Source organism: Drosophila rhopaloa, unplaced genomic scaffold (genome assembly GCF_018152115.1).
Source record: "Drosophila rhopaloa isolate 14029-0021.01 unplaced genomic scaffold, ASM1815211v1 contig_155, whole genome shotgun sequence".
Lineage (NCBI taxonomy): Eukaryota > Metazoa > Arthropoda > Insecta > Diptera > Drosophilidae > Drosophila > Drosophila rhopaloa.
In genome coordinates, this window is record NW_025335034.1 from 1,460,575 (window position 1) to 1,488,405 (window position 27,831).

The 27,831-nt window shown below is 43.3% G+C and overlaps 1 protein-coding gene across 5 annotated transcripts; it reads right to left on the reverse strand.

The window, feature by feature from the left end:
* On the reverse strand, positions 1-27,831 carry LOC108045728 (cadherin-86C). Of its 5 annotated transcripts, none has more exons than XM_044456964.1 (12): positions 27,740-27,831; positions 12,002-12,753; positions 11,205-11,288; positions 11,017-11,142; positions 10,810-10,959; positions 10,639-10,753; positions 7,850-8,042; positions 5,359-6,676; positions 5,166-5,314; positions 4,123-4,213; positions 3,389-3,579; positions 1-3,326 (listed from the first exon to the last, which is right to left on the reverse strand). In XM_044456964.1, exons 2-12 carry the CDS (start codon positions 12,749-12,751, stop codon positions 713-715), a joined length of 5,781 nt encoding a protein of 1,926 aa, XP_044312899.1. In that variant the 5' UTR covers positions 12,752-12,753; positions 27,740-27,831; the 3' UTR covers positions 1-712. The 5 variants fall into 5 exon arrangements, 3 of the variants coding, with proteins under 3 accessions (XP_044312899.1, XP_044312901.1, XP_044312898.1); XM_044456966.1 differs by lacking the exon at positions 27,740-27,831 and adding an exon at positions 24,950-25,808 and having other exon boundaries at positions 5,166-5,296; XM_044456963.1 differs by lacking the exon at positions 27,740-27,831 and adding an exon at positions 24,950-25,808.

Sequence of the window (27,831 nt, forward strand, 5' to 3'; positions counted from 1 at the left end):
TTTGGGATTAATTTGATTTATTTGCATAAGCTTATCTTTAAAGTATTTACAATAACTTGCTTCCGATTTATTAGATTATATTTGCAAGTGTGTTCAATATGGCAGGCATCTGTTTATTCGACTGCATAATACATAGTACATTAGCTTACCTACATACACATCTACACAAGTTTCTGGTAGGAGAGCACTTGGTAATGACTTGTGGGATAAAACTACAAATGTATGTATATACAAAGATCCATTAAACATTATCCATATAAATATTCTTAACAATTTTGGTCATACAAAGTCCAGTACATTATGCATATAGGATAGAGTTGAATACGTTAGCGGCATGGCCCCAAGTTCGGGCGAATATCGTCTGAAAAGATCGAGTGATAGGCCCCGTAGATTTGAGAAGTATTAACCTTTCTGAACGTCGGTTCCACACCACACTTCTAATTATAACGCTAAATATAAAACTTTGAACTACATCTGTCGGCTTATGAGTAAAATGAAAGTGGCTAACCGATCCGGATCCTAACGTACTTTCGGTGCGCGGAAACGAGTTGAACATTTCTCAACATCCCGTAGACTACGAATGGGTAACATGCTGGCTTTTGGTGTATATTATACAGTATTGCAGATAGTGTTGGTTCGATGATTCGCAGGTAGGGAGCCTTTGAGGCTATCACATATGATTGTTCCTTTGCAGGGTTTGGAATGGATCGTCCTACGAGTACTGCGGCGACTCGCCGCCCGAGTTGATCTTCTTTACCCGGCTGACATCATCGTAGGCGATGGAGAAGACGCTCTTCTTCTCGGCAATTGGGTTCCTTCGTCCCAGGCTGTTGAGCAGAGAGTTCATGGCTATTCCGGAATCGTGATCATCCTCCAGTGTCGAGGCATTCAGCTGCTTCTGCGTGGGATTCCCCGCGCCGCGATTCTCCACGTAGATCTTCGAGTTGGACACTTTGACTTCGTTCTCCCGGATGGGTGATGGCTTGGGCTTGGTCTCCTTACTGGATTTTGGCTCCTTGCTGGCGGCAGCCGCACGTGGCGGAGTCTCCGGATACATGTAGTGGGGCAGCTTGGTGGGTGCAGCTGGCACCTCCAGGGCGTTCTCCCTTTCGAAGCGGTGCTCCGAGTGCTGGAGGAGTGGGTGATTCGTGTCAGTCTCGATTTTTGGTTTGTGCTGCTTGTTCAGAGCCCGGTCCTCCTTTAGCATCCGACTTCCCTTCGGGGGGGATTTCCGGGGAGCAGGCTCCGGCTTGTATCTGCCACCACCCTCCTCATCGTCATCGAATTCTTTGGGATGAACAGTGATTCTGGTTTTCGAAACCCGTTTCTCCGCTGCTCCCACCCTCTTTTTGCTGGATGGCTGCGACTTGGATGACTCCGTGGAGGTGCGTCCACTTACGGATGACTTCTTTTTGTTGTAGTACCACTCCATGTACTTCGGGACATTGCGCTCTTCCGGCTCAGGACCTAGCTCCGTTTCACTCTGATAACTACGATCGGTTAGGGAACGCTTGGAGCCAACTATTTCCGTGGAGGTGGACATGAGCTTCCTGCCATTCTCCGTGACAGTGGATTCATACTTGGAGATGGATACTCGGTTGTGCGGGGGTTCCGAGGACGTTTGCTTCCTGGAAGTCCTTTTAGAACTATCGCGTCGTGACAGTCGCGGCATGGCTTCTGGCTGGGAGTCCGTTGGCGAAGGCTTCCTCGGAGACCTTTTACGACCAGCTGCTTCCTCTGGCTCCGCATAGATCTTCTCTTCCCTCCGGTACCTTTCGTTCTCCTGGCTCCGAGTTGGATAATTGGTTCTGATCACGATCTCATCCCCATCCGAATCGATTGAGTACTCTGTGTCATCCTCGTCGAAATCGGCATCCGAGTGCTTGTAGTATTTCTCCACTTGTATCTTTCTTATGCTGTGCGATCCCGGACTGGCCAGCTCATCCATGGAGTCGGTTATCTCCATGAGCATCTCACGGTTTCGTGGCTCAGATTCGGACCTGTGACGATTGCCTGTTTGGCTTTCCCCGTTTCGGGATTGGCCCTTGCGGCTCTCGTCACTCAACTGCTTGCGCAGGATACTCGTTTTGGTCTCCCGCAGTGGTTTCTTGGGTGGCACTCTCTTTTTTCTCTCCTGGACTTCCTCCTCTTCCTTGATGGGCGTCCGGATCTTGCGCTTCACCTCCTCGACCATCACAATCCGCTTGCGGGGTTGACGTGGCCGTTTCTTCGTCCTCCGCCGCTTGATCCAGTAGACTCCCTCTGGACTATTTGGCGGATTGAAGCGCACGTACTCGTATCCATCCTCCGACATGGACTCGTCGTTTTCGCTGCGAGCTCTTCGGCGGGAGGGTTTCACCTGGGAGATCTCTGTGTCCAAGGCGCTGTCCAGTCCCTCCGTCTGAGTGCCGGCATCGCAGTCCGTCTGAGTTCCTATGGCCATCGACTGGCCGGGAAGACTCTGTGTTTCCAGGGCCACTTCATGTTGCGTGTATGCATTCTCCAGCTTTTCCTTCTCCATGAGAATCTGTCTCAGCAACGCATTCTGCTGCTTGAGAGAGTTCTCCAGTTCGTGGGTAAGTGATTGGTTGGAAACCGCTGGCTGCATCTGCTGCTCCAAGGAGACGCCCTCACCTGCTTGCACCGGCTGAGTGTGAATGACCTTCACCTCCGGTTCCAGTTGGGAGTAGACTATGCTATTTGGTCCCGATTTTCCCAACGGGAACGTGTCTCCTTTCAGGGTCGATCCCTGCTGCACTTCATTGGGCATGGACTGGATGTAGGTAGCTCCTGGAACTATCTGATAGTGCTCCCTGATGATCTGCTTGCCATCCGGCTGCTCTTCGATAAATCTGCGCATCAGGATCTCTTTGCCGGAGTTATCCACCATCAGTAGCTGTGGGTGGGAGAGATTACCCGCCGGTTTCAGTGGGACATTCACATAGATATTGTCATCGTCCAGATTCAAGCCATCTCTAGTCTTATCCCTGGTCATCAGCTGAAGGATCTCCACATTTCCGTCCTTAATGAACAGCTCCCGTTTGCTCTTAAGACTATTGTGGGCGGTGTTGAAGTCGATGTCGCTGCCTCGATCAATCTCATGCCTTCGCATGGAATCGTCGTCGATGTGCCGGACTTCCGGGTCGTACTGCTTCCTCCGGGCGTACTCCTGCCGATTCACCCGGGTCCGGGTGATGTGCTCCCTGTCTTCCGCCAGATCCCGGTTCTCAATCACGTCTTCCATGTATACGTCGCGGTCGTTGATCAGGTTAGTCCTAGAGTTATGGAAATTAAGATGAAGATCGTCTTTGGCTGTGCGGTTATTCCTGCAAAGTCAGAATGCGAGAGTTTACATTGCTTTCTACTAAACCCTGACTTGAGATCTCACTTGATGCGAACACGTCGCTGCTGCTCCTCGGCCGATTGGATGTGACGCCCCTCGCCGATGTCCTGGCCCCTTCCTACGTCTTCGTCAGGCTGCTCACGTCCATCGTGGAACTCCCAGCGGGTGGGCTTCGTTCGGGTATCTGGAGGTTTCTCCGCTGACCAGGCATCGCGTCTTCCCATCCACTCGGCGACCTGCAAGTCGGTTAAGGATTCGTTTTAACAAAATTTATCATCTTTTATACTAAGCCTAAACAAAGAAAGAGTACTAAAGGAATTTAACAATGCATATGAAGCAAATACATATGAGAAGTTTTCACAAAGCAGTTATTTCTTGAATTGGTTTAAATTTTGTTTAAGAATTACAAAGTTATTAAAAAGATCAAATTACATACATCTGGTTTGTGTTATGGTTTATTCTAAAGTAAATTAATACAAAATTGCCGATGTTGTATATATCAATCATTAAATATTTAACTTGTTTAGATATCAAAAATCAATCATTTTTAACAATAACTGCTTTATGAAATGTCCTCTCAGGTTAGTTAAACATGTTAGATAGACTTCCACATCCATTATGTTTCGTGCGCAAATTTCGCAAAGTGAAAAATTTCGTAGTCGATAAGGAAATCAAAAATGAAAAACTTAAAATTGAGAGCTTTTGCAATTTGGAATTTGGTAAGTGCGTTTGCATTACGTTTACTACTACAATTGAATTCGAAAAAGTTCAAAATCTACCTGAACAGATTTTGTTTGTTTTCCATTTGCCATTTCCCTATGCACTAGATGCACATCGTCTTCAGTTCTACTGATATTAACTATTCTTTTGCTACAAGAGAAAAATAAAAGATTATACATAGATAGAATGGATGTGATGTTGATTAAATGTAAATTATCCCAGAAATATTAAAATACTTGTTCACCAGTTGATCAAAGGCGATTGCCTGGGTTGTACTCAGTACTTTGTCGGTGGTTAGGTAAGGCCATTTAATTTACAATTTGCAATTACGTGTTTACAGCATCAACATTTATTAGGTATCGTAAATATTTGACCACTTTACATAAAGTCGGAAAATGTATGTCAGTATTAATTTAGGAGCTCGGCTCACCCATGACCAATTATCCATTGGAAAGTCGGCTGTTAATAAATAATATTGCCACTGTTAAACTCTAAGCGTCTTTTTATGTGCATTTAACTCGTTTTTTATGCACTCCCAATGTGCAATATTTACAATTACATTATTTTCATCTTAGCTTTTACCTCCGCGACTTGGTGATAGAGTCAGCATGGGAATTACTATAATATGATTATTTAGGCAGTAACCTTTACACTGCATCTTAAGAGTGGAAGTAATATTTGGAAAATTTCATCGATACCAAAATAGTAACATAAAATATTTAAATTGTTATTGTAAATGTCGTGTGTTATATTAGAACAGCATTAAAACTGGCTAAGAGTTAAAAAAAAAATATTTATATATCTTACGCGGAGATCTTGAAATGTACTTTCTTTATTAAACTTGTTTAGTTTATATGAACGGTTTTATACAATTTGGAATGAAAGAAGAGAGCCTCACTAAATTTTATTAATAAACTTGGCGCACTACAAAAGAAGTTACAATTTATTTAACGGTCATGGCAATTTTTTCTTGACATTTCCATAGAGGAGATTTTCATCTGAGATTTTCCAAAGATTACCTAGTTCTTTGAGGAATTTTCGCTTACTTTGCAGCCATGTAAATCGTCCCATGCAAATTGAAATATTGTAATTTGGTACTTACGTCGCCGCCCCGTAAAGTGGGCACCAGGAACAGATGCAGCAGAGCAGCAGGATCAGGATGGTCAGGGCAACCAGAGTGGCCAGCAGGATGAGCAGCCAGAAGAGCACCTTGTTCTCGGCCTTGTATTGCGTCTGCAAGGGGGTAAGAGTCTATTAAACGCAATGAAGCAACCGATCCGCCAGGATCCACTTACGTCTGTGCCCGAGGAATCCTGCGGCATGATGGCATACGAGTTGTTGTGCTGGGACAATCGCTGCTGAATCTCCGAAATGTCCACCACCGAAGAGCTGTCATAAATCACTGTGGCCGTTACCACACTCCGCTCCTTGATGCCCGGGTTTCCCGCTGGTATGTCCTTGGCACCCGGCTCATCGGGTCTCAGGGGTCGGATGTTGTGGATGTACACCTTGCCACCCGTTATGGTCGAAAGGGTCTCCTCGGTCTTGGCCTTGTCTGGATTGTGTCCTGGCACCACAAAGGTCACGGTGCGTTTGCGGCTCTCCGGCGGATAAATACGGATTGTGGTGGTAGAGAAGCGTACTGGTACTCCCAGATCGTAGGCTCTGGCTGTCAGGATAAATATATCCGTATCCTCGCCATCTGATCCCGCCTGCCGACGTCTCCTTGCCTTGGCATTTTTCTTGGACCGCAGGTGGATCTTTTCCCTGACTGTCAGTTCCCCGGTTATTTTATCCAGGACAAACTGATTGTCGTAGTTGCCGTTGATGATCTCGTAGCGCACTTCGTTATTCGGCGCAGTGGCGTCCTTGTCCTCCGCATGGATCACGGCGGTGGTGGTGAAGCCCAGAAGATCGGGGGTGAGTATGAACTCGTACAGATCCTTGTCGAAGGTGGGCGTCTCGTCGTTAACATCTATTAACTTAAGTATTAGTGGCACCTGAGCCCGGTTTCCCTCGCCGTCCATGTCCCGGGCCTCCACGTAGAGGTGGTACTCGGGCATGACTTCCCGGTCGAACCCGTGTTTGTTGGTGGAAACCGTGATCAGTCCGGTCTCCGCATCCAGATTAAGGGAGGTGTTCAGGTAGCCCAGGATGGCCGTGTAGCGCACCTTGCCGCCCAAGCCGGAGTCCGGATCGGTGGCCAGCACCTGGACCACCTTGGTGCCCGCCGTCATGTTCTCGGGCAGCTCCACGGAGTAGGCGGGCTGTTCGAACACCGGGGCATTGTCGTTCACATCGTTGATGTACACCGTTACATTGACCAGCGCCGAGAGATTGGTGGCCGGTCCCAGCTCCTGGGCCAGCACTTGGAACTGCACCGAGTGGCGCTGCTCGTAGTCCAGCATGGAGTTGTCCCGCACCCGGATCAGGAAGCCGGCACTCCGCTCCGCCACATTTGGGGTGATCTCGAATGTGCCGTTGTTGTTGAGCAGCGTCAGCGAGAAGACGCCGTTCTTGCCCGTATCATCGTCGTAGACCCGCGGCACGTAGGGATCAATGAACGTCAGTGCGGTGCCTTGCGGGGCGTTCTCGTCCACCCTCGAGACGTAGCTGCGGGGAAGGGGGGATCGGAGGAAAGTCGTGAGCCAGAGATTAGCATGGGGAAAGAACTTCGTGAACGCTGTACACTGTTGTTAAGGCGTGCGACAAGCTACGTCTACAGTCGTCAAAAAAACTGTTCAGCATTTCTGTCATTCTTCGGGGAAATCAATTGCAATCTTTTGTCTTTACAGTCTGCACTAAATAAGTCTGACATCAGGCATTCTTTATAGTAACTTTGTTTTAAAGACAAGTTTCCTATTTTAAAGTTATTAAATTAAAAATAAACAATATTCTTAATGGAAATGTTATTTACAAAGTTCGGTTTTGTGTTTTTTTCAGAGAACTGATTGTTACATTTAAAAATTCATCATTTAAAAATTTTTATGGAATCGATTTCTGTGTCACGCCGATGATGCACATTTTTAAACAAATTATCTAGTAAAAAACAAACAACTTTGTTACTTTAATTGTTATGGTTAATAATATTGTTTAGTAACTTTGCTTACGTAAACCTTCTTAGTATTCTTCTTATCTAAATGTGTTTTATATTATAAAATTATTATTTCAATATTATAACAACATGTTTACAAAAATAGGTATATATTAAAATATGTTGTCAACTAATGAAACCAGTCAGCTATCGTTCTTGTAAAATATATTTGAAACATGTTACTTAAAGAATGTTTTCTGAATTTTAGGGTCCTATCAAAATTTGAAGCCTATTTTTTGATTAGAGCGAACTTTTTTTTGACTGCAGCTGGACTTCCAGTTGGCAGTTTCCAGTTTGTCGGGAATTCGGCTGGGACGGACTCGAGTTCAAAGTTAGTGCGCATAAATGGATGCTGCAGTCGCCGTCGCTGATTTCAGCAGAAGAGTTTATAGTCCTCGTCTTCGACTTGGTCGTCTTCTAAGTCGTCGCCTTGTCGCCGTCATCGTGGTTGCCTATGCCAAGAATTTTAGGACTTTATGCTAATGGACGCGGCTAAAATTTGTTGTTTGTGTTGGTCGCAGCTATGGTGTCTTTTCAGTTTGGTTTTTGTTTTTGGGTTTTGTTTTTTGGATAAGCAACATCACTCCTACTTCGCCAAATTGCAGTTGGAGGGACCCATAGTGGTTAAGCAGGTTTGCCCTTGCCCCGCGCCCCCCACCTTACCCCTGCGATGGGAACCTGCTGGTACTTACTGATCGTTCTCGAAGTACGGCGGCGAATTGGTGCGATCGGGCAGAAAGAACGCCAATTGGACCGTGGAGGCCAGTGCGGGCGGCTCGTCACGACCCACCTTAACCTCTTCCGCAATTACGGTGAGCAGCACCGGATCACCCACATGCGTGATGAAAGCAATGTCCTCGAGGGGTCGCATCAGGAAGATCTCACCTGCAATCCGAATAACACAAGACCTTGATTGATTCAGAGCGCAGTATTTGGGATTGTGAGCGTTAATTAAAAATAAGAGTCCCAAACCTTAAGAGCTCTATTATAATATATGTAACCAGACAAAGGTATTTTAAACAAGAGAGAACGCTATAGTCGGGTGCCCCGACTATCAGATACCCGTTACTCAGGTAAAGGGAGTGCGAGGGAGATGGAGATAGAAACTTTGATCACGCATAACTTTTTAACGAATGGTCCGATTTGAAAAACTTCTTCTACATTTCGATAGGTATTGATAAACACAATAAAACTGCATTTTCACTTTTCCGAAATATTTAAATTTTTAAAATCGTATATAAGCGATTGTGGGCGTTAAAGGGGGCGTGGCACCTTTTTGAAACAAACTTGCGCTGCGTAGGAACTCCTAGAATCTGCATGCAAAATGCCAATCTTCTAGCTTTTATAGTTTCCGAGATCTCAGCGTTCATACGGACAGACAGACAGACGGACAGACGGAGAGACGGACAGACGGACATGGCTATATCGACTCGGCTAGTGACCCTGATCAAGAATATATATACTTTATAGGGTCGTAAACGCTTCCTTCTAGCTGTTACATACTTTTGCACGAATACAATATACCCTTTTACTCTACGAGTAACGGGTATAAAAATGTTAAGTCCATTTATATTTTAAAGCATTAGAAAAACAAGCCCCTAAACATGCATATTAACCAAAAATGTATATTATTTAAATAATTTGTCAAATTTGAGGTAGTAAGTTATTTTGGTAACCCTATGCTAATATTCACAAATAACCTATGTATTTATATGTATCCATTCTACTCACAATAACTGCTTATAACTGTAAGTTATTATTGATAAACTAACACCTAAGATTTATTGATGATCTCTACAGATCCTTACATTTTGTTCAAAACTATTTAAGTCCGTTCTTGAAATACTCAACTGACTCTTTGTTTACACTTTTCTATGCGGTAAACTTTATCTGAGACACATCGTTCACATCCGAAGGTAATTATGAAGGTCAACTATGGGAATGACACTTTTTTATGCATTTATTCAGGGGTGATTTGCGTACTGGAAAAACTAAAAGCTCGAGGCAGCTGTAAATGCTTAGATTCTGCCTGTGGCCCAAGAATAATTTTTTCTTTGCACCCAGTCGTCATCAGTAAACCTGATAAATGGTGCAGAAAGTTGGTAGTTCCCACGCCAAGTTCAGTTCAGGTTGATTATGCTTTTTTTCCAATTTTTTATTGAACGCTTTTTTATGGTCGCCTTCTACTTTTTCCCGGTTGTCGTTGAGTAATATGCAAAGAATCTCTGCAGACCGAGAGAAAAGTTTCCCACCCATAAACTTTCGGTGGATTATCCAGCATCGCAATTATTTTCTCCTAGATTCTCAAGGCTTTGAGCTGCCTGATTAATCTTGCACCCACAATTTGAATAACTAATAAGCTTAAAGTACTTTAAAGGGGCACCAAATATTTTAAAGCCATTTTGGCCCTTAATAATTATCTCGTGTCTGTATGCCTGCAAATAGGCAAACCACTCTTAATAATTGCGGGCAGTGGGAATATCGAGCACAACGCTGTTAATTGTTTTGCCCCGAAGGGATTGCAATTTGAAATTCATTTGGAAACAGCCAGTAAACTGTGAATCTTCATGGCAGGCCTCAAAGGCCGTTCGCAAAAGCGCTTCCCACTGCACAAATTGTGGGTTGACTTGGGGGAGGAGAAGAAGGAGGAGGAGGCGGAGGAGGTGGAGACAGCCTGGCCATTATATTCGATGGAGGGGCAAGAGCGGGCTCATAGCCAAAGTCATCAAAGTGCTACTGCCAAGCGAAGAGACGAGACGAAACGAGACGAGACTAGCACGAAACAAGGAAGTCTCTGTGGTGCTGCCTTGTGGTGGTTTGGGCCAAATTGCGGCACAGAACTTGGCCGCAACGAACGGGTATTGCCGCCGACGTCGGAGGAAGTTGGCTAAATCGGAGGCGGGGTGGAGATGGCTGCTTCTATCTAACGAGTCTGACGACAAAGCGGGTTGCCGTGTTGCCCGACTCCCTCCCGAACCACTCCGCTGCACCACCGCACCACCTGGTAGTTATGTTAATATCGGTTACCTGACGTTCTTCTGCAGCCATTCCCTCTCGTTTATTCCTGGCGTTGTTGTGGTTTCTGATTTTCGTCCAATTTATTTTGCTTGCTTTACTTGTGGTCAATATTTTTAAGTCCGCTGCCCATGCGCAGACCATTTTTCTTGCTTCCTGCGACTATATTTGCAAAAGCTTGGTGGAGATTTCTTACCCCGCTGCATCTATGGGAATCTGCGATGCATCTGAGCCCGCAGAAAGCTGAAATTTTCCCCTATCTATGCACTATCAGTGTCCCATGAAGATGTTATCTTATTTTATTACAGTGGACGGTGGTAAGAGTAACTATTATATAAGCATTTCTAGTACGGTGACTCTCGTAAGAAGAATTACAGTGTGTTATCTCGTTGATGAATGTTTTAGCCTTGGAAATTAAGTACACTTCCGCATAGAAATAGATCACTTGCTAAGTTCATGTACTTACCGCTTGTTTCGTTAATGTCGAAAAAGGACGTGAATGGATTGTTCTCAGAGACCAATCCATAGCGGACCTCCCGGGGGTTTCCCTTGTCGCCATCTTCTGCATGCACTTGTAAAATCTATAAAGGCAAATTAATTTAAATTTAACAATTTAGGAGATGTCGAAAAGATGTACCTTATCCCCTGGCAGAATTCCCGGTGGCAGTTTGGTGACTGGGGGAGCTGAAGTGAACACTGGCGGCTGATCCTGAACGTCCTGGACAATAACCACGATCTCCATGCCCGCTATATTTCGACTGTCTTGACCAGGCTCAGCATAGGCATCCTGCACCATAAAATGATTTGAATAGCGTATTTTTTATGCCCAAAATGCAGTACTCACATTGGCTAGTATCGTTATATGGTACATGGCTTGCTTTTCAAAGTCTAATGGTCCTAGGAGGAAAACGGTGCCTTCTGTGGTCTCGGAAGATACGATTTTTTGTCTTATGGCAAACAGCGGAGAACCCTGTTGGCGAAAAGTACGATCCATAAATCATAAGCTCCGTTGGGTTAGGGGTCTCCACTTACCCATAACTCGAGGTAGACTGGTTTTTGAAACAGCGGATTCTTGCGGGCAATTACATAATCCAATTCCGTGCCGCGTTTAGCATCCTTTAAAGATAAATCGGGGTTGAGACTTATAGCTTTTGATATTTCGGTCGAGTAAATTACACATTTGACCCTCTCCGAATCCGCTTGTAATTTTGCACCATACAATGATTATCGTGTACGAGCATCGCTTATGAAAAACGAATAGCATCTTCCCACTGGGAGACGTGCTTCTAATGGCTTATCTGATTACTGCTTCATTAAACTGGATACACTGGAGAAAACGGGCTCAACTTTCTAAAAATATGAACTAATCTAAAATTCTTTGAATTTTTAATAAAAATGGCTGCTGTAATAATGTATTCAATTTTTAATATAATAAAGATTTAAAATCAAACTTATATTTCTTTCTTTTGTTTCACAACTATTTGTGGACCACATTTTTGCAAATAAAACTAATTTTTACTTGGAGACACTTTGAATAAAAAAATTCGAAGTATATTAGTAAACACGCATTACCTGCATACTAAAAAGTTATATTATGTTTTAAGTTTTATAATATTATCAAATATTGTTTGTGACATAGATAAAAACCCTGTTAATGAGAAACTACAACTTGAACAATTTTGATATAGTTTTCCGGTTTCTTTACCCCAACAATAAAACTTTTTCTAAGTGCTATAGCTCTCCTCGACGGATGTCTTCACGGGCGTTACTTGCAATTGGTAATTGAAACGTTCTGACCGACGGCACATGTGGATGGGTAGGGTTCTCACCTCTGGAATCATTATGATGCTGGGCTTGTGCGGAAAGATGAGGTCGTGCGGCGTGGTGAAGTTGGTGGCCGTAATTGAGCAGAGTTGCGTGGTCATTCCGCCCTTGGTGTCCTTCACCGAGACCTGGAAGTCGTAGTACCGTCCCGGCTCCAGTCGTCGCTGGAGAACGATATTCGCCTGGCAGACCGAGTTGTACTTGGTGCAGGGGAGCGATTCCACCTTGACGGTCGAGGCGCTGGCATCGCCCACGAACTCGAAGGTCAGCGGATAGTCGAACTCCTCGTCGGTGGCACGCAACCTGTAGATTACCGAGTTGACCTGTGCGTCCGCCGGCACCAGAACCAGGCGCATGCGCGTGGTCGGATCGAACTTGGGGTCCGCTCCCTGGACGTGATGTGGACACAGAATGCCAATTAGGAGGCTGATTGTCAGCAGTCGATAGGCGGTCATTGCGCCCAACCAGTGTCCAATCGGACCCAGCCGCGATGGCCAGTGGTGCTGCATCTGCTGGTTCTGATGATGCTGATGATGATGATGATGATGATGATGATGGTGCCGGTGGTGCTGCTTCAGGCGGTGATGATGGTGGTGGTGGTGGTGCGGGGAGGTAGCTGGGGTGTAGTAGTAGCATTCCCTCTGCCCACTGGGCTCCTCAGCCGCGCTCGTCCCACTGGTCGGCTCCGTTCCCAGGCGGCATAGCGGGACATGTGATCGGTTCTTCTCCGGCTGACTGCTACTTGTGGAAGCCATTTCTACAATTAGAGGGATTGCCAAAAATTAAAGATTAGTTTGCACTCACATACAATAAAATCTCTTAAAGAAAATTCATCAATATCAGCAAGGATTTAGAGAAGTGTGAGAAAAATAAAAATTATTGGCTGTTTTAAATGTCAAATCTTACTCTTAAACTACAGCTCTCAATACTGATGAAATGCAGACCATGCAAAGTTAAAAACATAATCAAATTATATACATAATTGTAATAATGTTTGTAGAGTAAAAGTAGGAATTTACAAGTCTTTTGTAATTTCGGGCATCATACCCAAAAAAGAGCTTAATTTCCGCTGCTTAAAAATTAAAATCATCTATGAAATTGGAAGTTTGATCTTTGGGGAAATCCAAATTGAAAATTTCTTGCTACATAAAACGGTAACCTAGTTAAAATTTAATTACAACGCAATGCGTATCGAATGGATAGTGTTAATTCGGGGATTAAAGGTAATTCAATTAGAGAGCCAATTTAAAGAAAGACTTGTAATGCATCATCATTGATCAATTGAATGGTATCAGAGCATCTGATCTGCATCTACGGATTTTAAAAGGTTGACTTGGGAAACGAGAGTGGTTGTGCAACGCGATGACCACGGCCTAAAACCACGCCGAATCATCGTAAAAACCAAATGCATAACTTTTGTGGGCCAAGACGAATGCGAGCAGCAAGTCGGGACTGCAGTTGGATCGCTTCGGGTGTGCAAGTGTGAACTATGTATTAAGGTTTAAGACCGCGTCCGGTTCACAAGACGGCTGGGTGACCAACCAACCGACCAACCAACCAACCAACAAACAAACCAACCGACCGGCCGTCTACTTTCATTTTCCGTTCGGGGCGGTCTGGGCAGCGCTACAAAATCGAATTAGATTTCATAATTAATACTGCAGCACTTTCATTTTTCCTTAAGCCATAGCCATGACCAACAGAAGAGGCCAATTTGTACGGCTTAGCCGCTGCAGAGGTGGAAGCTGCCTGATAAATAATGCAATTAAGAGATCTACGACTGCTTATTTGTCGCACACCCTGCTCTGTATTTGGCACTGTGAACAAAATACTCAAACAGCAGGCCGAGCTGTAATATTATTAATTAACAAAATACTCGCGCTTTATGCAATCGCTCTGAGCAACGACTTTTCACAACGATTAAGACCAGTTGGTCAATGTTTTTCCGCCGCTTGTACTTATGTTTGTGCCATATACGGACAAGAGAAATGAGTGAGCCGAAAACTAAGAGCTGAAAGCGTTTTGGCAATATGTTGAAATGGGCATAAATTATGAACTTAACACTTGAAAAGGTTATAGCTGTCCTAATTACTTTTGTTTCGCCGAAAGAATGCCCACCATATATCGACTCATAAAAATGCTTTACAACTTGTATAGTATTTTAACGACCCTATCATGTCATATCGCTGTCTCTTGATTGCTTCGCAATAAGTTGAAAAGGGCATAACTTTCACACTAAACACACAAAAAGTAATGATGGATTCCCGTATTTAATGGATTACATATTCATTAACAAATTGGGAAGATCTACATTTAAAACGATTTATCTGAGACTTCCTAATGTGTTCCTTCATACAAATTTATTTGTATTGTAGCTAAAACCACTTTGAATTGTTGGCAACATTATTTGGTCTTGGCAAATTAATATTAATATGACAACTTAATAACTTTCGTTGTGTTCGAGTGGAATTATAATGCAATTGAGAGATCGCTATCAACTCATACATGTAATCCCCAGCAGCAGAAGCCATAAAGCTCTGATGACCTTTATGTAACTTGGCGCAATTAAGACCCCAGATGAAATGTCGATTCATCTGCTCAGAGAGAGTGGGATTATGTGGTTAGCTGACAGGTACCACTCGTACCTGTACATGAGTATGTGCTTTTCGGCCCAAAGAACACCATGTATAGGAGATAATTGGGCTATGTCTTGGCTGAAGTTTCGTTCTCGAGCCATCATATCGGTCATCATCGCGGACCAAGTTGTGGAATTGGTAACGCGGTCATTCAAGCGGTCACGTCTCGTCTGTCTAAACGCGAAAAAATTTTATTACGTTTAATCATGTGCGACAATTACAAGCGGTACTTTAGACGCATTTCTCTGAGTCTCGGCACATTACTCTTACAAAACGTATCGCGGTCGTTTCTGGTCTAGTTGCTGCTGTTGTACGCCTCTTATTAAAACTCGTTATTCTAATGGAAATTCCATAAACCTTAGGGAATGTGATTGTTCTCGCTTTTTCAGATCGCTGACTGACGGACGGATATTTAGATGGAGACAGCAGACAGCAGTCAGCAGCCACCGAAGGAAATCAAGAAATAGATCGCGACGGCTTTCGTTTTCTTAGCCCAAATCGCTCAAATTGGTAAGTACACACAGCGTGAAAGATGATAAAACTCGGACCGTAACGCTGACACAAATGACAGCGGACATTAAACGGTGTTGAAATGACAGTGTAGCGTTTTTGCACCCATCCGAGTGCCGCAGCCCAGCAGTTGAGCAAATTGAGGGGCTCGGGCTCCGACATCCAATGGCAATCTGGGCACAAAGAAACGAGCGTTCTGGATGCTCGATTACAGAAAATCGAGCGGAGCCTGCAGACAGTAGCCGCGGCGAATCATTGACCAAATCCTGGGACCATTTGCTGGCCGCATTTGCTGACTGGCCCTTAGCGTTCACGTGTGTGCTCCACGTAATTACAAAACTGGCCAACAGACAGCAGCAGCAGTGGCGATGCACAGAGGGAAAATTATGTGGTCATAAGTTTGGTTGAGTTATAAGAAAATTATTATTATTACAACTAAAAACATATTTTAAATAGGATTTTTAACATTTCTGGGAGCTTGTCTTTCTGAAATCGGTTAGTTTAATAATTCATTTATATTTCATACTAATAGAAATATAAACTCAGTCCTGGATCATTAGTTCGGTTAATAGGTTTATCAAAGATTATCCTTCTTAACATATCCTATCTTCAGCATCCATTCTGATTCGTAATATTGCACGTCTTGACTCATTGGAAGAAATATATTAAAACTAAAACTTTGAATCTATATTTCTATAATTTGTTGGTCAAAATATCCAAGTAAAGTAGTATTTCAATCGAATCGAATTTCTCATTAAAGGATGTCAAAGTGGTTTTATGTTGTATTGACACTAGTAAATACTTGAATAAGATCTTTAAATAACTTTGTGATTGGCTTAAAACGGAAGCAATATAAATTCATTGGCATTAAGAACCTCTTTGCCCGAATCTTTTCCCAGTGCAACGGCAGCAGCTCCTTTTGGCCCGAAACGAAGCTAACCTCGGCTGCTTAAATTGCGAGCTCAGACTTTTTTGCGAAAAGCTCTACGGTGAGCTATTGGCAATCCGGTTTCGTGCTAGCTGTATTTGCCAATTTCCAGTTTGTGCAGCTGCATCTAAGTGGCATCGTCGAGTCCTTAGCCGCGCTGCAGCCACAAGCCAATGACCAGTTATGTCAGTCGGATCCCAGGCAGCCCGACTTGGAGACTTGGAGGCTTGGAGTTGGAGCTGGAGCTGGGGTTGGGGTTGGAGTTGGAGGCGAGGCTATGGCCACCCGACACCCTCGCTTTTGGTCGCCAGCGTGTTGCAATATTTTCTGGCTGCTGCCCGCATTTGGCTTAGAAAGGCTGCACATAATGAATCTGTGTTATATGCACACTGGCGAATAAATGTGCGCCCGAATGCCCGATAATGCATTCATTTGCAAGTATCGCCAGGCCCAGTTCAGTTGAGAGTTCCACTCTCAGTTCCAAGTTCCCAGTTGCCCGATCCCAGTTCCCCTCTCCGTGCTCCGAGTTTTCAGGAGGCTGCTGTTGCGCAACAATTGTAACACACGGCACACAATATTTGTGCCATTTGACCGAATTTCTCTTAACACATATACCAGCTGGAGTAGTCAGACGGCTTGCCTGGCCAGCTTCATACTACATACTTTATACTACATACTACTGGCAATGAAGTTGGCCCGGTCTCCATCTGAAGCTGGATCTGCAGCCAACGCCTTGATGTTTCGCTAGTTGCTATTTGCTATTTGCTAGCTGCTACTTCTCCACCGTCTATATATAGGATTAAACAATCGTTCACATAACGCCGCGGATTCAGGCAAGACTACATTTCTTCGCAGAAAGGAGTATGAGTCAGTTGAATTTATTACCACCCAAAATGGCTTAATTTGAGCTACTCAGAAATGTCTTTGAAATGGGGGAGCACATGAGCAGCTGCAGCCTGCTTTTTCAAATGATGACCTAATTAGCGCCTTTGTTTAAAATAAAACAATTGGGCTTAATTCCATGACTTCAATATGGATTAGATAATCGGTTGTTAATGGGTTATTATAAGCTTCTGCTCATAAAATGACCTAACAAGGATTAATTTCCTCCAGCTTTGAATAGCAAGAGAAAATATTAAATATCAGATCAGGTAGCACATTTATTGCAAGTGATTAGAAAAAAGTAACTAAGAAATCAGGCACAACTTGTTTTCTCTTTGCTAATTCAGATGCACTCTCTATTTATGTAATATGTTCTTATCAGGCACTTTAGTAAAAATGTCCCAACACTTACTATATATCCGGTTGGGAATGTAATAGCTGGATAGTTACAACACCATTTTTATTTGCCATAATCTAAGGAGTGTAGTTCAGTAATAAATCTAGACATAAAAAAACCATCAACAGGCAGAAAGCAGAAAAAAGTAAAATTGAAATGTGAATGTTTTCTGATTTTATGAAACAGCTTTGTTTTTATAGGGTGCTAATTGCCAGTGGTGCCATACAATTTTGCAGACTGCATTTACTGTGTCGCAAGTAAGGGTATGTAAACTTCGACCCGCAGCTAATGATCAATGCTTCCTGCTCTCCAGTTGGGCCAGGTCTGTGGTCTAGTCCCCCGTCTAGTCTGCGGTCTACAGGCTATAGTCTATAGTCTATAGTCTATCGTCTCTGTCTATAGGATTCCCACTCCACTGCGGGCGCGCCACAGCCACAGCTCGTGAGTTCACTCTGGAGCGAAACAAGATTTTGGGCGTTGTTCAATTTTCGGGCTGGCCTGGCCTGGCTCCGGTTCAAAATGCAACTGCAACTTCCAGCACGCAGCTTCGTGAGCCGTGCACTTTTGTCTCTTTTTTGGACTCGGCTTGGATTCGAACTCGGATTTGGAGTCGAAGTCGGATTCGGGCTGGGCTGCAACTGCAACTGGCTGCGACTGCGCCGTGGCTGCACACAAGTAGAATGAAAATTTGTGTTGCAAATAAAGTTGAACCTGATGGCAAACTAATCTGCTTCACGACAATAGACCTAGCAGCCAGACAGCGGGCAGCAACAAACTGCTGCACTGCTAAAAAGTGGGCAGGTTTAAAACTGAGAAAAGATGATTGGCTATTAACTATGCTGACAAATTTGTAATTGTTTGTCATCTTATTTAAAAACATTTATTTATGTGATTATATTTCCGAAGTATATTTTTGATTTACAGTCCCAAGCGCTGCTTCAAGGCTTTAAATGTGAAATCGAAAGAAAACTAACCATACTATTAATTTTTATACCCTTGCAGAGGGTATTATAATTTTGGTCAAAAGTGTGCAACGCAGTGAAGGAGACATCTCCGACCCTATAAAGTATATATATTCTTGATCAGGATCACCTCCTGAGTTGATATAGCCATGTCCGTCTGGCCGTCTGTCCGTCTGTCCGTCTGTCCGTCTGTCTGTCCGTCTGTCTGTTTCTACGCGAACTAGTCTCTCAGTTTTAAAGATATCGAATTGAAACTTTGCACACACCCTTCTTTCCTTTGCACGCAGTATATAAGTCGGAACGGCCGGGATCGGCCGACTATATCCTATAGCTGCCATATAACTGAACGATCGGAAATGCCATAACTTTGGTGTTTGTTAAGTTAGGAAGTTGGGATTTTCTATGGGTTTTGTATTTGGCTAATCAATCCGACATGCCGAGTTTCATAAGGATCGGCCGACTATATCCTATAGCTTCGATATAACTGATTGATCGGAAATGCCATAACTTTGGTGTTTGTAAAGTTAGAATGTTGGGATTTTCTATGGGTTTTATATTTGGCTAATCAATCCGAAATGCCGAATTTCATAAGGATCGGCCGACTATATCCTATAGCTGCCATACAACTGATTGATCGGAAATGCCATAACTTTGGTGTTTGTAAAGTTAGGAAGTTGTGATTTTCTATAAGTTTTATTTTTAGCCAATCAACCCGACCTATCAAATTTCATAAGGATCGGCCGACTATATCCTATAGCTGCCATATAACTGAACGATTGGAAATGCCATAACTTTGGTGTTTTTAAAGTTAGGAAGTTGGGATTTTTGATGAGTACTAAGAATGCATCATATGAATAATTTTGGAGAATATAATTTACAGAGTATTCTGCAAGGGTATATCAACTTTGGCTCCGCCCGAAGTTAGCTTTCCTTTCTTGTTTGAAATTTGATTGTCAGTCTAAGCTGTTCTTACAATTGGAGTTCATAACAAGAAAGGAAAGCTAACTTCGGGCGGAGCCGAAGTTGATATACCCTTGCAGAATACTCTGTAAATTATATTCTCCAAAATTATTTATATGATGCATTCTTAATACTCATAAAAAATCCGAACTTCCTAACTTAAACAACAACAAAGTTATGGCATTTCCAATCGTTCAGTTATATGGCAGCTATAGGATATAGTCGGCCGATCCTTATGAAATTTGGTAGGTCGGATTGATTGGCCAAATTTAAAACCCATAGAAAATCCCAACTTCCTAACTTTACAAACACGAAAGTTATGGCATTTCCGATCAATCAGTTGGCAGCTATAGGATATAGTCGGCCGATCCTTATGAAATTTAGTAGGTCGGATTGACTAACCAAATTTAAAACCCATAGAAAATCCCAACTTCCTAACTTTACAAACACGAAAGTTATGGCATTTCCGATCAATCAGTTATATGGCAGCTATAGGATATAGTCGGCCGATCCCGGCCGTTCCGACTTATATACTGCGTGCAAAGGAAAGAAGGGTGTGTGCAAAGTTTCAATTCGATAGCTTTAAAACTGAGAGACTAGTTTGCGTAGAAACAGACAGACGGACAGACAGACGGACAGACGGACAGACGGACAGACGGACAGACGGACAGACGGACATGGCTATATCAACTCAGGAGGTGATCCTGATCAAGAATATATATACTTTATAGGGTCGGAGATGTCTCCTTCACTGCGTTGCACACTTTTGACCAAAATTATAATACCCTCTGCAAGGGTATAAAAATGAAATCTCAAAACAGCAACTTCAAAAATTCTATATATATTTTACGTAATCTTATAATTTTTGAGGTTTTTTCCCGTTTGACCTATTTTTATATTTCCCAAGTATTTTTTTGGCATTTAACAGTGATTTGTGACTTAGGCATCCTTAAAACAAAGATCAGATGATTCAAAAGTTAGAAATGCGATCTTCAGGGTTAAATAAATGTTTCTGATTATAAGAATAAGTGATCCTAATTGATTTACTTAAAAAAGCCCGAACTACTGGAATTTTTTCCAAGTGCAGCCGCCAGCAGACGGCGAAGGCAGCTAGCGGCGCAGACTCGTAATCAACGTTTATTTCGTGGTTCGTTCGTGTCCCCCATGCGACCGTCGACCGTCCTTCACCAAGCTAGAAGCCCGTCTATCCTTTCCTGTTTTGACTGTAGGGGGTGGGGCATGGGGCATGGGGCTTGGGCTGGGTTTTAGCTGGGCTTTTGGCTGGGTCTGGGGTTTGGGGTCTGGGGTCTGGGCTCTGGAACTGTGACTGTGACTGGACGGGGATTGGAACTGGGACTGGGACCGGGCCCGAACCCGATGCCGCCGGCCGTTCCTTTCCGTCTTTGGGCTTTTGTCTGTCTGTCAGCTCGTCAGCATACACACGTATATTTATTCATGTATTTGCAGTCGATTTTTGCAGTGTACGTACATATCTGCATCTATAAAGTTTTTATTGCCGCAGCTGCGGGCGTGTTTCTGGGTGCGCCTTGCTGGGTAAAATAAATACGCATAAAGGCAATATGGCTGAGCAAAATGGAAACAACAGGGATAACTACTGCTGCATGTCTGAGAACGGCAGCGTTTTTAATATATTATTCCTGTATTTTAATTGCGGTCCATAAAGTGCTTAGAAAATACTGATTTTTCAATAGCCTCCGGGAGAGGCTTATCGATGGGTACTTAAATCATCAGAGTTAAAAAACATAATTTAAGAATTTTTGTTAAGCAAAGAAATACTTACGAAACATGAATATTAAGTTATTTTATGGTTATCTCTGTGATTAGTTATTAAGTTATCTTACGCTTAGTCGAGTTTTACAACTAAAACTGCAATTATTTTTCAACTTATAATTGGTTTGCTATCTTCAAATCAATGTTGACTCAAATACCTTACTGCTTTCTAAGAATTTTCTTTGTCTTTTGCGAATGCTTGGCGAATATTTACCAAGGGCGTGATATTATGGTAAGCGTTAAAATGTGAAAAACTCAGTCACACTGTTCTTTGTGATAATTACAAAAGTTATCATTTAAATTATTCCTAATTGAGTTTCTGATAGACAACTTTGTGTGTTCGGCTGACGTACGTGTTATGGATGACTAAAAACTGTTTGTTGAACTATGGTCGTTTCCCCAGATTTTCTAATTATCGTCGGGGCCGACTGTGATGTTTTCCTTTCATCTCAACAATTCCAAGCAGTTGGATGGCAGAGTTTTTGCCTTTGTTTCAGTTATTTTCCTATAATTAACAACGAACGCACTGCGGCCTAGACAAGGTTCAACTGCAGGCTCTCAGAGGCCCAGAGACTCACAGACTTGGCCTGCAGTTCACAGTCGATTGTAAATGAAGAGCACAAACAGTGTTTTGTTTGGGACCCTGGGATGGATTCACCTACAGATCCAGCTCGGATGTGGATGTGGATGAGCACCCAGGGCCAGACCAGGGGGGCTGGACAACAGACTATTCGATTAGTCGGGGTGCCAACGCCAACGCCAACGCCGACGTCTTGGGCCTTCGGTTCCAGCGCGCCATCATCGTCTGATAAATATTAAGAAACCCCAACATCTACAGCGTCATCGTCCGCGCCCGCGCCTTCTTCTATCGCCCGGACCTGGTTCGTCTCGCCTGTCGACTCAACTTTTTTATTTTGTATCCGTCATGCTGCCGCTTTGTTTTCGGGCCCCGGTTCCTACGATCCCTACCGAACGCAGCGAAGATAAAATAAAAATGTAAAATGTAAATAAAAGACTCCAATGAATGCAATAACAGCAATCCCAGCGAGCAGCGTCATAAAATGGTGCGTGGGATTGACAGCGAAGACAGATACAGAGATGGCATGGCCAGAGTTCCACAGGTCCACAGGTCCACCGGTCCAGAGTCTATTCCACTCGGGGCACTGCCATCGGCGATCCGAACCAATCCGATCCGATCCTCCGGCCGGCACCGTGTTGAATACTCAAATTGAATCTCGACTTTATCGGCACCCAGCCACGGCCCGCTGGCAGACACGAAATTAATTGGCTTAATTTATGTGAACTTTTATAAGAAAATGCACTCAGGCTCCTTCGCAGAGTTGATTTACATTTATTTTCGCATTGCGCGGTTTAAATACCCATCCCGCCGTCTTCTAATGTTTGTTTGGATTGCAGTAAAGCCGCATCAACTGAAACTGGAGGCTCGCTCCGTAGGAGCCCAGCCATCCGACCCATACGTATATGAAAGAACGCCTTTGCCGTTGGCCAGCCTTCAGTCTGCTGGATTACCAACCGTCAACGGATGAGGGAAGCCACGCAGACGGCCAGACAAAGACTGTGACTGATGGCTGGCTGGCGGACCAAGAGCCTGGAGCATTGGGGCACTGAGCGAAACAAGGATCAAGCCAAAGATCTTGTTTTCAGATTGTTACAGTACTCAAATCTGCATTAAAAGTCCCTTTTGTCTATTCTCTGTTAAGAATTGAATCCAGAGTTATTCTATGAAGCAGCGGCTCCAAATTGAATGTAAAATAACTCCAAAATTATTAAACTTTGTAACATATGGTTCCTTGTTATATATATGACATTTATTATAGCAATGAGTTTTTTAATAAAATATATTTATCGCTAAATAAAAAGTATCGCTTTAAAACTTCTTTATTTGAAAATTATTTCTTTCAGTGCAAACGGACTAAGATTGGGATTGGGATTGGAGCGGAGGCTAGGGCTGTTTTAAAAAACTGAAAATCTATTTGCGGCCATTGTAAGGGATCGCCTCGTCGTTGTAGGCCATAATTGCTCTCCTCAATAAAGCAAAAATTTATTTCCACTTCGGCAAATGGGACACGCTGAGAGTTGGCCAAGAGTTTTGGCTAAGAGCGGTACGAGAAGAGCGGTACGCGAAGAGCGGCCCAGACTGCAGCGGCGACATTGTGGGCGTCGAGCATAAATAAATGTCTTTATGTGCCTGTGCGCAGTTATTGTTCTTCATTCTGCATGCGGCCAGGCCGAGTCTTCAAAATCGGAATTGTATTTTTAAGACGCGGTTGAACGACACTTTAACGACTCCAGACTGTTGGGCAACCGCCGAGAACTAGTCGCCATTACGAGTGGCAGTACGTGGATGTGGATGTGGATGTGGCTGTGCGTCCCGTTGCCTCGCAGCAATCGAAAGACTGAGGCAACGAACGCGATGCCGATGCCGCCGATGTAATTAACTTTAAACGTCCCCGTCCTCGTCTTCGGGCACTGTTAATCGGGATGCAGCGATCGAATGGATTTCCAGTAGTCTAATTTGGCGTTTTAGAGGAGAGGCCAACAGCTTGCCCCCCAATTAATAAATATGCTCGGCTCGACTCGACGCGTTGCATAAAATACAAAATACAAAATAAATCATAGACCGTCGACCCATCTGGCTGACTGACTGGCTGACTAACTGACTGCACCCCTCAGCGGCGTGTCGGATTTTTATAAATGAAAGCTAGCGGCAGATCGATGGCCGGGAAAAGTTGGAGTTTCGAGTGGAGAACAGTACGAAAAGCCCAGTGCTAAACGGGGCACGAATGTATTTTCGATGCTCAAGCACGCACGGGACGGCACATAAAACACAGCCATTATGGATAATTCTGCAACATAAATTTTAAAATGCCGCAAAGCTGTCAATTTTGGCACTGCCCCGAGTAAAGTGGGTCAGGCAAGGTCGCTCCGCTGTTGTTGTTGCTGACGCACAGGTAAGTGGCCAGGTATGTAGTTTGCAGTTCGAGTTTGAGTTTGTGTTTGCGTTTGCGTTGGCTGGTAGCCATGTTCGTGTAGCTCCAATATATATATAGCTATATATATATATATATTGCGACTTGGCTAGTTCCTGCAGCAACAGTCGCTTACTTGCTGGCTGCAGATGAATGTACATCGTTATGTAATCCATCAACATGGCCGAACGATTTGATTAGATTCACCATATGGTTTGATGTTTCGAGCATTTGGGGGGATTATCCCCTTAATTAACCCCAAAGTAGGTGTTTGCTGCAAAATTATCCAACAAGATCATATATTACCACTTGAAAGGTTTGACAGATTGTCGTCTTTAGGAGGGTGTCTATTGCAACAGTTTGTTAATAAACGATCTATCATCAAGTAATATGTTTTCCTTTGTAATCGTTATCGTTTAAAATTCATTAAGATCCAATATGATAGTACATTGATCAAAATTTACTTGAATAATAATAAAAAAAAGAGGGTAACTATTTTTGTTTAAGTCTGTTAATCTAAGAATGATCCTCTCAAGCGATTGAATCGTTTAAAATATTTACTTGCAAATAATTCAAAGAGACCTTAAATGCCACGAAAATGTTTTGAAATGCTAACGTTAATATTGTTCAATATAAACGCTGTCTAATACAAAACTTAAAAAGAGGTGAATCTGATTACTCTTTTAAGGTTTTTCCCCAAATCATGTTATCAGACACGTCTTATTATTTCAGAAATTACACAATACGAGACCACAAAGGAGAGTTACTTTTAACTTTACTTTCGTATGATTTGTTATTGTCTCGTCTGAAGAGACTTGATTTATATATTTTATTTTCTCCCTCGCACACAAACTGTGAGTTGATTAAATATGTACATACAAACTAGTTCAATTATACCTTTTGAATGGGTAAAAAGAGCTGCTATGTGAACTCCAGAGAAAAATCGTCGAATCTTCACAGTCTGACTCTTAATTTCAACTTTCCATGTGGTCGCCTTATTTATGCAACCCGAATTCGAGCACTTCACTGATTTTGTTTGTCGTTTGTAATCAAGTGATTGACATTTTCGGACCCGCACTGAATATTAATAGACCCTGTCTTAAATTCGCTGCGGCACATTGGGGGCTAAATTAGTGGTACATTTTTAAGCGTTTTTACCAGCGGTCCTTCCGCGTCCAGCACGTCTTCAATAAATTTTATTTGGGAGACAAGCAACCGAAGAAACCGAACGAAAACCGATACCGAACCGCTCTCGGTGATCCGTGTTTTCTAAGCTGCTCAGATAACCAATTTGGTGCTTCGCTGAAATGAACCTCGAACGACCTTGCCTTCGGATTAGATCAAAGTCGATGAGATCGGTTCAAATTAATGGGGATCCCGGGCAGGTCGAGCTGTCAGTCACTACTAGGAAACCATTCCATTCTCGGCGTAACTCAATACCGGGACTGATTATTTTGGGAACTTTGCGAAACGCTCGCTAAACGTTCTTTGTTCACTGGCGATTACAGCGGAGTCTCCAGTTGCAAACAGAAAAGTATGTACAGCGTCAGCAGTTTAGCGTCCACATTAAATTGCTGCAATTATACTATACTGCCTGCTGGCCAGCCACCGATCCCGATTTCAATTCCGATTCCGATCGCGATCACGATTTAATCGCAGCTAGGTATTTACCAAACCAAACCAAACCGAGCCGAGCCGAGCGAAGCCGATTGAGCCGATCCGGGTCTGTTGTAAAGCGCGCCGCCGTCGAAGTGCTACTGCCGCCGCCAATGGTCCGGAAAGAGTGCTGGACTAGTGGAGCTTATCTGCCGCCGCTGGGGAGAATTCTCCGCAGAAAGCCAGAGACGCAGAAAGCCGGTTTGGCGCTACGCGACTCACTCTCTTTCGTCAACAAACCCACTCTTGTTTTTGTGGGAGCAGCAAACCCGTTTCGCTCGCCGGTAGGTACCACCGCCACCACTGCACTCCACTCCACGACACCGCCCTCCCCGGGTCCACCACTCCAGTGAACCTTGATATATTCCCAATAATAAACAAGCCTGAGAACTATCGGAAGCGGACGAGTCCGCAATTAATCCTGCAGCTCTTGTGTTCGGTTGCGTTCGCACATGCAAATGGCGTTTCTTTCAATTATTTAACTATTGGCCACAAATTTGCACGGTTTATACAATAGGTAATTTGTTGCTATTTTCGTGACTATAAAACACTCGGATAGCCACAGAATTAAGTCATGAAGTCATTATTGCATGGTATGTATAGCAGATTATTTTACCGATTTTATTAGTATTTTTAAAGCAGAAAACTTAAGTTTTTTATGCAATCACTGTTCAAGCGGAAAAAAATTAAATTAACTCTTTTAAAATGCCAAGTACCGGAGATTTCTATTAAGATCCTTAATGTTTTCATTTCGTTTTTAGTATTCACTTTAATAGTTGCTTGTTAAGATAATGATTTGATTTTAGATGTTGGCCTGGTTTCGAAATATTGTGTTTAAAGGTGTCGCTATTATAATCCTATAGAGTTTTTTTTTATTAGAGGTTTTGAATAGTAAATATGTTCATTTATAGTTTCATTAAATATAGTTTTATTGCTTTAAGTATACAATTTGATTATGGTTTCTTGCCGACAGAAAAATATTGAAAAGGTCATTGTTGTTAATAGTCCTCGAAAATAGACCGTGACTATGCTAATATTTAAAACCCACATGTATTCGATTAATGACTTATGTCTGTTTAATTAATTTGGTGGAAAGACCACCCGACAAATTAAATCATTTACAGAACCAATGTTTTTCGGGTTGGTTCCTCGGCGTCGGCCCGGAAAATGCTACACACGAAATTGCAGTAATTCGATCATGTTTTCAGCTTGTTCAATATGTGTAATCGTGTTCTGTGCTATTTATCTTGTGACCTGCATCTAATGCAGCCGGCAGAGCGCCGGAGCAGCCTATCGTAGGTACATTAAAATATTTCCACTGCCGCTGTCTGCTGTCTATAGGATATTTATACACGGGCCAAAAATGAGGAAAAAACACAATGAGGGCGGCAACCTAAACGAGTTTACCGAATCCCAGGCCCCAGCCCAAGACCAGAACTCGGAGCAGATGTTGAACCCATTTCTCATATTAACCTCCGCGTGCATGGAGGCTTTTCGGCTGCAGTCGGAAAAGCTTGAGATTTGGCCAGGGGCCCACGTGGTGACACACTTTTCCAGGCTTTTTTGTTAGTCACGTCTCGCGGTGACGAAGCCGGAGCCACAGCTATCCTGGCTCTTCCACATCCCAGGCTCGAATAGGGTCAACTTCGGCCCAGTAATGAGGACGACGTACCGAGAGAATGCCAATGGATTGGCTCCGCCCTGAATCGAATCCACTAGTTGAGCTTGGTTTATGGGCTTTCGATTAGGCCTTACCTTGAACACACTAACTTAACGGCACCTAACCTTTTTGACCTACAGATATTAATTTTGATGATGACGATGGCGCTGGCCTGACCTTGTGACCAGGCGGCCAAAACAAATACAGACGGGCAGAAGGAGTCCGTAAGGTATCCAATCGAACACGTCAAATATCCATTACCATTTCCATTACCATGCATATTTAAGTACAAATAAATATGGGTACTAAGTAGTACACATAGTTCAAGTGCAATGGGATTTCTAAAATTAAAGCTCGAAAATAGTACTTACCTCATTTTGGTTAAGTTCTTAGTGAATTTTTGATTTGTAGCGCATCATTATCCTCTTCTCTTTCAATTTAAACATTTGATTAAAACAACTTG